This window comes from Leptopilina heterotoma, unplaced genomic scaffold (genome assembly GCF_015476425.1).
Source record: "Leptopilina heterotoma isolate Lh14 unplaced genomic scaffold, ASM1547642v1 Lhet_217, whole genome shotgun sequence".
NCBI lineage: Eukaryota > Metazoa > Arthropoda > Insecta > Hymenoptera > Figitidae > Leptopilina > Leptopilina heterotoma.
In genome coordinates this window covers 1568787-1581435 of record NW_025110934.1, presented here as the reverse complement: position 1 = coordinate 1581435, position 12649 = coordinate 1568787, and the positions used below count along the sequence as shown (strand labels likewise).

Here is a 12649-nt window from a genome sequence, read left to right as displayed (position 1 = left end):
ATTTTGAATTTTTAAAAATGGACTTTAGATTCGTCATCAGCGACCCTAAAAACCCCCAAATACCGAATTGCAAGAAAATTTAATAATTTTTTGAAAATTAGTCCGCCATATTGGATCCACCATTCTGAATTTTTAAAAATGGACTTCAGATTCGTAATCAGCGACCCTAAAAACCCCCATATACAGAATTGCAAGAAAATTTAATAATTTTTTGAAAATTAGTCCGCGATATTGGATCCGCCATTTTGAATTTTATAATTCAAAATTCATATTATATGTAACCAGGGATCCGAAACACCATTATATACTTATTTATGTAAAAATCCAATCGTTTTTTTTAAATGTCCGCTTTTAGAATTAATGATTTAAGCTTATTTTAACTAATTTTTACACTAACATTGTTCATTACTTATTATTAAATATTTTATAAATATGAACTTCTGAAGAATTGTATGACAATTTGTGAGTCTTAAGCTTTAAGTTGCAACTTAGTAGATGTATTTAGTATAATTTGTTTAAAAGTTACTAGAACTAAGAAGGCGCGCGTTGCGCGCCCACTCCTAGCCATTTAAAACAAAATAAAACCTTAATTTAACCTAAATTTAAACCTTAATTAAATAAAAACATATGTTCATATTTAAAAAATAATTTTTCTGTTAATAAGATTGTTTAAAAGTTTTTTAATTTTTTTAATCCAAGTTTGACGACTTGCATTTTTTGAGAAAAAAATACCCGTTAATGCCTATAAATAATTCTCATTCTGTAGAAAATCATCTTTAAAATAAGCCTAAGATCATTAAAAAGCGTTCATTATTTTAGAAGTTATTACAATTTTTGTAAAACATTGAAAATGAAGATTTTTTAAAAATATCTAAATAAAATATTGGCCAAACGATTTCTGAAAGATGTTGTTCTATTCAAAATGTTATCATCTTTTAAAACATAAAAGGAAAAAAATATTAGTTTTCTTACTTTATATGTTTTGAAATGTTTTTCATTCACCTTAAACTAAATTTTGACCGATAGTGTATATTATATTTTTATTAGGGTTTCTCTTCTATTTAATATTGAAATACTATTAATATATATTACAAGACTAATTGTGTTCATATAATATCAAAGATGTTTTTGTTGGAATTAAATTATTCTGGGATAAATTATTTATTACTATTATATTTATTAGTAGTAAAATTAATATAATGTCAGAAATAAGAAATCCAGTTTATTTTTAAAAAATTAATGTTTTTGTTTCAAAAAAAAATATTTACCATTAAAATTTAATTCTAAAAGTTACAGATGCAGAAACTATTATATAATCCAATCATTATAACACCTGTTTATTAACTGTCAGAGTTTAATTTTATACCTAAATATTCTTTAAAAAAACAACATAAATAGTTTTAAAATAAAATCTGGGTCCTTGAAAGTATTTCAGCAATTTGATTAATTATAATATTTTAATGTAACAAGGCAAACTTAAGAATTTTTTAACTGATTCTAGAAAGTTACTTAAATTTCTTTATTATAAGTTTAATTGATGAAAAAATAGATTATGTTTTAATGATTTAGACGGGAAAGATGTTCATTTATTAATTGCATTTACGTACAAAAAAATATTTTTTATCACTAAAAAGTAGTATTTTACACAATTTTTAAAAACTTACTTATATCTCCTTTATTCTTATTTTTTAATTACAAAAATTTTTTCACTTCTGATATTTTATATAGATTTTTATTGTTTTGTCACTTTTCACTTTTATCATAAAATATATCCAGAATATTATTAAGAATTAAGAATGATGAAGAATATTTAGGAAAAAACACGTATTCTTTACTTCTATATTCTGTAATATTCAACATGTATCATGTATTTATGTATAATACTCGCACTCGACCACGTGGAATAAATTAGAACCTCAAAACTGCACGCGCACAAAAATTTGAAATTATTTCAGCCAATAGTGACCGTCATCATCGTATTTCAACCACTCGCGACCGTCATCATGTCATTTTCACAACCCATCACGACCGTCACTCTCAAACTTCAACTAAAAAATAGCTGTTTTTCTATTAACCCTCATAGGCTCGAGTTCGATTTTTGAAATGCGCACACAAGGTGGGTCTGAGGGACCCGGATGTTTCAATGCAATAAAAAATAAAATTTAATAGCAAAGTGCTTCATATTTTCCATATTTAGTACAATTTTAATAATATAATTGGATACAAAATTTTAAATATTAAAAAGTAATCAAGTTATAACTAAAATTTGTTTAACAAATTTAATGAGTCATTTTAAATAAATCGAACTACATACTTATTAAGGACGATTTTTCTAATTTGTATTTTTGTTTTATTAAATTTACTGATGTATTAAGCATATATGTTATTACTTATTATGTCAGTTATTGATAAAAATACCATAAATAAATCCAATATTGTATAAAAAATGGAAATTTAAAAATTTGTTTTCATAGCTTGGGTCTCGTACCCGGCTTGAGCCCTTACGTATGTTCGACTTACAAGGTAATTTTACCAGAGTAATTAATAAATAAAAAATTGTTTATACTGGTGAAAAATGTATGTTTTTTCGTCCCCAAGCCTAATGTGAAGTTGATTTTCCAATAATATTTTCTTTACCGGAAGTAGATCAAAAAAACTTTCTGACGGACCCGCCTCGAGCCTATGAGGGTTAAGGAAACATTGAATTGAAATTTTATTTATTTTTTACTGATTGGGCAATTAAATTAACAGAAATTTTTAATACGCGTGACACAAATTTCCAATAATTTTTTGATTAGACAATCAGTAAAAAATCACTGATATTTCTGTAAATTTCAACCGATTTTTAGTAAAAATCCACTGATTCAATTCGCGAGAATAAAGTCAGTGATTCTTACTAATATTTCACTAATCTTAAGTAGAATTTCACTGATTCAGATTTAGAGTGTAAATGAAACATTTTTAAAATATATATAACAAAGATATTAATGTTATATCACATTTAAAATGGAGGGCAAAACAGTCCATTTTAGATATTTTTCCAAGTTTGTTATGAACAAGAAAATCCTAAATGCAATAAAAATATTTAGAAAAATTCACGTTATTTATCCGAATACACAATATACATCAAACTTCAAAGCACACATTTTATGCATATTAGTAGAGCAAAATTTTAAAATTTTAAAAGTATCCAATTTTAAAAATTAACAATAAAAGTATACGTCTGATTGTGAGATTTGATCAAGCCTTTTTATAAAATTTTTTTCCACGTGTAGTTTTTTATTTAGGTCCATTTGAAAAATATAAGAATGTAAGTATAACTACTTATTTTAAAAAGGATGTAAACTTAAAATAAGCCTGTGTAGAAATTTCGCTGGGGCCCTGATAAGGGCCGGATAGGGCCGACCTATTAGGGAATGAAACGCCGCGCCCGATGTGGCCCTGATCAGGAAATCCACATTTTCTTGTCGCCCCGATCTGGCCCTGATCGGGCGCGGCGTTTCATTCCTTACTATGGCCCTAGTAGGGCAATTTCTACACGGGAGTACTTATACTTATATTTTTTATATTCTTTAGATGAACCTAAATAAAAAACTACACATAAAAAAAATTTTTGAATGGAGAGGAATCAAAGTTATCTATTTGTTAATTAATATTGTTTATAACAATTTAAATATGTTATTTCTTAAACAAGAATAACACATTTTCTTTAAATGAACATAAATAAAAAAGAAAACGTAAAATCTATTTTTAATGGAGAGGGACAAAAATTAACTATTTGTTAATTAACAATGTTTATAACAATTTAAATAAGTTAATAATATAATAATAATAATAATAATAATAATAATAATAATAATTTATAATATATACCTGATTGATTTAGAGAAGGCCTTCGATTCAGTATGGATCGATGGCCTTATCTTTAGACTAATAAAGAGGCACTCTCCGCCATATCTAATAAAAATAATTCTAAATATGATTACTGGGAGAAAAATGCAAATTCAATTATTGCATGACGGTACCGTCAGCGATCAGTTCGAGTTGAAAAATGGTCTGAAACAAGGGGCAGTGAATTCACCGCTCCTCTTTAATATATTTATTTGTAATCTTCTGAGGTTATATGGGATGAATAATACATCCCATAGGAACCCAGTTGGCAAAAAACCATCATTGTTTTAAAAACGTTTTTAGAACGTTTCATGTCTGCAAAATAATGTTCAAAAAACGTTCCATTGCTTTTGAAACATTTTAGAACCATATAACGTTTTTGGGACATTATTTAGCAGACATGAAACGTTCTAAAAACGTTTTTGGAACGTTTTTAAAACAATGATGCTTTTTTGCCCACTGGGAAGGGAATAGGTTATACGATATGCAGGTATATCAAGGATAGATGTATTCATATTGAAGATAATATGCAAACATACAGCGAGAGCTTCAAAAAATAACACAAACCCTCTCATATCGTTGCCCTACGCGAAGGATAATGTATCACTGAGAAGGCTTGTAGAATCTGTCACCGGAAACATTCATGTTTTTAGACAAATATGGTTATGTCCAAGATTCAAAAAACATTCCTATACTTTACCACATCTTAAGACATTCGAGGGATAGAGTAATTACCATCAACTCGGACGACTTGCTGACGGATCCAGAAATTGAGATGCGTTACTCTTAACAGATGCAAAATAGAGACACATTAATAAACTATAGATTAAATAAAAAAAATATTGGTTGTTAAAAAGCCCCTTTTTAAACTAAATAAAATAAAATTAAATCAAGCAAATGATAAAGTACATAATTGAAAATGAACATTCTTTCCAATTTCGGACGCAAAGAGAAAGAATAAGATTCAGTTTTTTCAGTTTTTTATTTTAACTTCTTTTCTGGATCGTGATTTTATATGATGAATTAAAAAAATGTTACAAAGAAAGAAAGAGAGAATGCAAAATAGATTTCATAATATTATAAATAGTGACACTTCGACGAGAAGGCTAAATAGCCCGTTCGAAAAATAAATATTTTATTAAGTTTTATACAACAAAATTTTGTTCATTTCCTCGTTATTGTTGTACAAATATTAAAAATTGTTTAAAATGAATGAAAGAAAGGTGCTTAAGGTGCAGTGCTTCAAGTTCAAGGTATCCGAGTTTGATCCCAGCTTTGTAGGCATTTTTTCATTATTTCTTCACATTTTAGAAAAAATTAAATTAAAATTAAAATAAATTTAATACAGTATTACTGTGTTTTAACTTAGAAAATGTTATAAAAGTCTTTCTTCGAGACATTATTGTCATTGTCCCCGGATGTTCGCGGACAAAAAGGGACGTCTTTTAGACATCCCTGTGCCCACTGAGGAGCAGTTGAATTATTCACATTTTTTATAATTAATGCCAAATATGAATTAATTAAGATTTAATAAATGAGAAACATAAACATTTCTATGAGTGACCGAGTAGAAATTTAGGACCTATGTAAGACACATAAAATTAGGACCAAGTGGAATCTGCAGGAAATTATGTAGCGTCTAAGGCTAATGGGATTTTAGCCCCTTTAAAATCAAAAAATTATTAAATTATTATTATTTTATCCCATAAAATCAAAGTATTATGGGATTAGTGACTGATTTTTTGCTTTGGAATAAGTAAATTTTACTAATAACTTATTAGAAATTACTATTTACAATTGAAATTAATTAATTCAAAAGCATAAGTCAGTCACTAGTTCATATCAATGAAAATGTTTTTGAGTTAAACGGTTTTTTGGAAATTCAAAAATTTTGATTTTTTCTTAAATGGCTTAACCCATCTTCATTAAGAGGGATCCCTCATGAAAAGTGTGTAAAATATGTCAAAATTCAACATTTTTTTCTTGCTTATTTTATTATAAAAGTTAAAAAGCCTTTTTGCATAATAAAAAGTATAATTTAAAATATTAAAAACAATTAAAATTTTGATATTATGTTAGGCTGTAGAGGGCGTAATAAACGATGCTTTTATTTTGAGGCGCTTTGCGGTTGCAGGTCTAGAGTCGTTCCCAGTGGTCTAAAACAAAAAACCAAAAGAACTTTTACAGTTGAGGTTCTAATCTAGTAGTTATACCTAAAATTACCTTAAAAAATGAAAATTTAAAAAAATAACACTACTTTTAACAAAAGAATTACCTTTTTTCGCAACATTTTTTATTCAAAAAAAGTATTAAACATTTTTTTAAAAAAATTTTTAGGTATACTCACTAAAGAACATATTTTTTAACAATATGCAAAAAGAATTAGACAGAAACATCCATCCGTTTACTCAGAATCCCTACAACCGATTTAAAAAAACAGCGTTTTGAGAAAAACGCAGTTACAGTTTAAATATGATTTTTTCATATTTATTGTTGAATATTTTTGCGAATTTTAGTTGTAGTGCCAGTTTTACTTTTTTGTAAATTTTTTCGAAAAGTTCACTAAAATATATATATATATATATATATTTACATTAAATGTGCATATATTATTACCTTTTTTAGACGTTTTAAATTGAAAAGATTTTTTCCTCTGGATTATATAGGAAACTAATATATAGGGGCCAAAAATTGGTTTTTTATTATTTTAAATATGAAGTACCCTTTCAATCATCTTGTAAAAAATATATGTTACTTTTCAGATGATAATTATTTTATAGAGAAATTGACGGTGGTGGAAAAAAATTTTCGACCAAAAAATTTTTTTTATTGTATTTATGTGTGAAAATTTTGGTCGCCAATTTTTTAAAACTGTTTTTATGAATTGTGTAACATATATTTTTTTCATGAAAATCGATTTAGCAATTTAGAAGTAAATCAAAATTTTTTAATTTTCAAAAAAACCGTTTAATTCAAAAACAAAATTTTTCTCGAGTTAAAGCTTGGTGTAAATAAGTTTCATGTTTTTTATTCATAGATAAGAAAAATAACTGATTCACATGTCCTCCAGTCAAACATGTCCTTTGATCACTGATGTCTCGACCTTCGGCCATAACTAGAGGAGAACGGGGCAAGGCAGCTAAGATGGCACATTTAGGTTTGCGAGGCAGTTATTTACATAGGTTTTTTCAATTTTAATATCGCGTTAGAAAGCTTGTCTTATTGGTTAAAAAATCGCCATAGAACATTTTGACGTAGGTTGCACTTAAAAACTTCTACAACCCTTTTCCCAAAGGACCACATTATGGCATATTTGAAAAAACGTAGGGTGAGGCGGCCAACTATTTTAATAGTTAAAAAAACATAACTTAAAGTTACAGTTAGTGAAACATAACAAGGTAGTTGTCCTTAATATACTTTTATTTTGTTAGTAAACTTCAAAAATTTACGTTTAAATAATATTATAATAATGACATTAATTAAATTAAATTTAACATTTTAAGGAAATATAAATTTGTTTTTCTTAAAAAATGGTTTATAAAATTCAATGTTAAGTTTAAAATGTATTAGAGTAGGAAAAAAAGAGAAAACATTTAGAAGAACCAATAAAATCAACACAAAATGACGAAAAATGTAGTGTTGGCTGCCTAACCCCACGAGTACTTTTTTAAGAAAACATCCACAAAACCCGTAATATTAAAAATATCGTAATACCATTAACACCATCGTCTTCAGCACTAAATTCTGCATTAAAAATCACTATACAAGAATTTTATTCGTGTAACTCTATTAACTAAAATCACCAAAATAACTCTTAGAAAAGTTACATCCAAAACGTATGTTTTCATAAATGATACTGTCATTGCTAAACTGCTGCAGCAATAATGCCCATCTGTTAGCAACTAAAGTAAACTACCATAAGCAGTCTACATTATCAATAGCGCACGATTTGATAAAATTTTGCATAAATAAGAAGCAATTGGCTGCCTCACCCCTTTGGCTGCCTCGCCCCGTTCTCCTCTACCCAGTGGGCACACTTGTTCAAAAGACGTCCTAAAGATGTCTTTTTGCGGACGTCTTTTGGACTTGTACAAAAAGACGTCTTTAAGACGTCCTATACATGTTCTATGTCTTGGCCATTAGATGTCTTTAAGATGTTTAAAAGACGTCTTTTTCATTCAACATTTGAAAATAGAAAAATTTCCATAAATAGAAAATATTATTTTTTAAGTTCAACTTGGACTTAGAAACTAATCAATGTTAAAGTGATTGGAATTTTTCTAAGTTGAATTCATTTCATTGACAAGTGAGATCGTTAACTTTGTAGAGGTTCATATCTGTCTTGAACGGCTGAAGTGCTTAAGGCGCAGTGTTTCAAGCCCAAGGTATCCGAGTTCGATCCCAGCTTCGTAGGAATTTTTTCATTATTTCTCCACATTTTATAAAAAATAAAATTAAACTTAAAATAAATTTAATACAATATTACTGAGTTTCAACTTAGAAAATGTTAAAAAAGAAATGTTTATTTAAGATCTGAAGAAATGTAAAAAGGACGTCCAAAAGACGTCTAAAAGACGGCTTTAAGACGTACTTTAGACGTCCTTTTTTATGTCTTTTAGACGTCTTTAGGACGTCTTTTGGACCAGACATAGAACGTCTTTAAGACGTCTTTTAGTTGTCTTTTTGATGACTCAGAGACATTACAATCATTGTCCCCGAATTGTCCGCGGACAAAAAGGGACGTCTTTAAGACGTCCCTGTGCCCACTGGGTGGGTACTCGCTTAGGTCATGTGCTGGTTGCCATTATTACCAGGTATTTCCTTGCAAACTTTGCCAATAGGGGAAATGATGCATTTCGCTCCTTCTACCACATTAGGACATTGTCATCCATCAAAACCAGTGGATGAGTTTCATATCTATTTAGTTCTTTTTGAAACTTCTGAGTCGGTTAAATTCGGTATGGCGTTTGACGAACCCGTATATCCTAAAAACCTGGTTTAAAAATAAATCAGATTTAAAAAAAACTGGTTTAAGAAAAACTTAAACCGGGTATTTATAACCGCAAAGCGGTTTGCAGTAATACCGAAATCTGATTCTGTTAACTAAAAAAGTAATTTAAATCAATACAATCCGGCATTTTTTATTTCTTCCATACCAAAATATTATTTTTCAAAACTGTCAGTGATTAACACTTTTTTTCTTACAGGTATGTTTTCTAGCAGTGACAACATGCTATTCTAAAGCAATTAAGAAAAAAAAGGAAAAGCGGAAACAAGATATGATCGACTCTGCAAGAAATCGTTCTGTTAACAAGCCTGATAATCACATGTTAAAACCTAAAGCACTACCTTTACCATAAACCATAACAGATTTTATAATAAATGTTTAACATTTTTAATAAAAAATTATCAACTCCAACTGAAGATTTTATTTAACAACTTCTTTTTTTTACTAAATATTGTCAAATTTTACGAAAATAGCCATTATGTCTCGTTTTTATGAAAAGATTATGTACTAATAGAGTCCCAGATTTATCACATTCTTCTAACCCTGTGGGTACGAAACCGTCTTTGTTCTAGAGACGTTTCTAAACCGTTTTTAAAACGTTTTATGTCCATGTTCATCGGAAATCAATTAAAAGACAATTATTTTAATACTATTCTTGAGATTTATGTTGTAAAAATTAAATTAATTTTTTCATCTGTAAGACATGATCTGTAACATGAGTGGAATAGCAAGGTTGCGGAATATCCGTGGGGTCGTGGGGCAAGATGAGACCAGATGTCGACTTAGCAGTGCCATTCGTCGCTCCACTCTACGAACATATACTAATACCCAGATAACAAAATGTCCGCGTGCCGATTAATCGAACCGAATCCAGATGCATGCCTAACAACGAATCGGCCCGTAATACGGACCTTCCCGCTACTAAGTCTATCGGAGGGGAAATTGCAGTGATTGTTAATCTTAATATTAAAAAAAATATTTCTTACATTTAAAATAAAATTGTACTTCTAAACAGTTTTAAAAGTTAACTTGAAGGGATCCGTGCAATAACACATGATAACACACAATAACAATAACACATTACAACGGTGTAATACAGAATATGTCTAAAAATAAAGAAAAAGTTTTTTAAGGAAAAAAAATATTGCGTAGATAATTAATAAATCGAAAATGTTTTTCTGATAGTATTTATCTCAATTTTATATTTCATCACAAAAAATTAATTTAAAAATGAAAAATTTTGATAACCTGAAATCATTAACTTGTGGTACCATATATTATAATAACTTCGTTTTTTATGATGAAAATTGTTTGTTACTTGGAGTAAATTAGTAGTAGAAGATGCCGTTGGATCCAAGAATTTAACGCGAATGGCATCGATTAATATTATTTTTTGTAAAGTGCAACCTGTTAGATTTACATTTCTATGATTTTGACAGAATATTATAACCAGAGTGTGAAAACCACTGAGATTTCCCCTCCGATAGACATAGTAGTGGGGGGTCAGTGTTACGGACCGATTCGTTGTTGGGCATGTATCTGGATTCAGCTATAAGCAGCTGAATGTGTGTGCAACAGCTAGCGATATTGCTAGCCCGTCAGTCTGGCACGATTGTGCCAGCAATGGTCCGGCACGAACGTGTCTGCTATTTGTAAACCTATAAAATTATATTTTTATTAATTTTAATTATTATTTTATTAGTTATAAGGAGTATTGATTATAGGAATTCAATTTTTATAAAAAAAATATTTTTATTATTTGTAATAATACAAAATTAACAATTCAATAAAAAAATTTTTTTTGGCTTTCAAAGTAAAATATGTTTTAAAATATTATAAACTTTGTAAAAAAAATTAATAACAAAAACTGGCTCTATCAGATGATCTTAAAACCCAGGTTTCTTCACGCGGTGGTTGTTTGGTGGTCTAGGACTCAACTGATAACGGTTAAAGAGAAACTGGACCAACTGCAAGCAATGATTTTCAGGGGTATTACAGGAGCTATGAGAACCACGCCAACAGCTGCGTTGGGATTCATGCTAGCCGAGGTACCTCTGCATATTGCCGCGGTGAAAAAGGCGGCTCTTACTATGAGCAGGTTAACTGCGCAGGGAAGATGGAAGGTTGGTGGTATACACACCAAGCTTCCACGCTCAATTCTATCAATACCAGAATTAAGTATGGTGCAAGATAGAATGATCAAGAGGGTGAAATTTAAACCCCGCTTTAAGATCATTACACCTTCGAGAATGGACTGGAAGAAAGGTTTTCCACTTGGGGACGAAGTCTGGTATACAGACGGCTCCAAGATGGACTGCGGTGCAGGCTTCGGAATTTATCGAAAAACTGGCTGCATTAAAGTGGCTGAGTCACTAGGACAATATGCCACGGTCTGGCAGACAGAGGTCCGTGCGATTTTAACTTGAGTCCAAATATCCATTCGAAATGGAACAAAGGGCAAAAGGATTAGTATTTGTGTAGATAGTCAGGCGGCCTTAGGGGCTCTGAAAAATCCCACAATAGAATCAAAACTCGTCTGGGAATGCTGTATCGTACTAGATGAGTTAGGTTCAGCAAATAAACTTTCATTGATTTGGGTACCGGGACACTGGGGAATTAAGAGTAATAAAAGAGTAGACGTCCTGGCGAAAATCGGCTCCGAGACGGAATTTATAGGTCCTGAGCCAGCAGTGGCAATAATGCCCTGCTTGGTTAAGGGAGCCATAGAAAGATGGGGTCAAAAGGAGTATGAGAAGTATTGGGCGAACGTTGGGGTGGGAAAGCAAGCAAAAACTCTGTTGGGGCTAGCACTCAACAAGAGGCGAGCGAGCGATCTCCTAAAAATCGATAAGATCAGAGTTAGAACCGTAGTTCGTCTACTTACGGGACATGGACTATTGAATTACCATCAGCATAAAATAGGCAGACAAGTTTCACCTATGTGCAGACTGTGTGGGGAGAGTAACGAAACTTCGACTCACATATTATCAGAATACCCAGCGTTAGCTAGGATCAGGCTATCCAGCTGGGGTCAAGCAATTATTGACCCTAAGCAGGTGAGCAACCTATCGATAGAAGAGATACTGGACTTCTGAAGAAGAACAGGACTCTAAGGAGTTGCTATAAACGAGCGAGCTGGAGTTTGGTACAATGGGTTTTATAACTTAGGGGCTCACTTTCCCCTCTTGAGGAAAATCCAGCTCGATCTCGGTTAATAGATTAGATTAGATTAGATTAGACCCAAAAAAAAAACAATTTAAAAATCTGACAAATTCGCCTAAAATTTGTTACTTGGGGGTTTTCGGGGTCGCTTTTTACAAATCTAATGTTAGTTTTCAAAAATTCAAAATGGCGGATCCAACATGGCGGACGATAAATTGAAACTTCATCAGAATCGTCTAAAAATTGTCACTTAGGGCTTTTCGGGGTCGCTGAATACGAATCCGATGTCAGATTTTAAAAATTCAAAATGGCGGATCCAACATGGCGGACGATAAATTTAAAAATCTACCAAATTTGCATAAGATTTGTTACTCGGGGGCTTTCATGGTCGCTTATTGCGAATCAGATGAAACAAATGATAGATTTAGACCAATAGTTGAAAGAACTATGTACAAAGCCAATAACCGGGGAAAAATCTGTTCTTCTGTTGGACTTTTGGTCAGGTCAAACTAAAAAAACATTTGATAATTTAGATACAGGGAATAAAAACGTCGAAATTCTTACGATTCCCGCAGGAACTACTGGATT

General features: G+C 30.6%; 2 protein-coding genes across 2 annotated transcripts in view; both read left to right on the top strand.

The window, feature by feature from the left end:
* The window catches only part of LOC122501839 (23 kDa integral membrane protein-like), a 28411-nt gene extending 19101 nt beyond the window's left edge, over positions 1-9310 (top strand). The window contains exon 5 of the mRNA XM_043611603.1: positions 9099-9310. Coding sequence (XP_043467538.1) covers positions 9099-9251 — 153 coding nt within the window. The 3' untranslated portion in view covers positions 9252-9310. The remainder of the gene's footprint in view (positions 1-9098) is intronic.
* Positions 9311-10779: 1469 nt separating this feature from the next.
* Positions 10780-11994, top strand: LOC122501873. Its single transcript, XM_043611635.1, has 2 exons — positions 10780-11304; positions 11356-11994. The coding sequence occupies exons 1-2, from the start codon at positions 10780-10782 to the stop codon at positions 11992-11994; spliced, it is 1164 nt and encodes a 387-aa protein (XP_043467570.1).
* Positions 11995-12649: the final 655 nt, after the last annotated feature.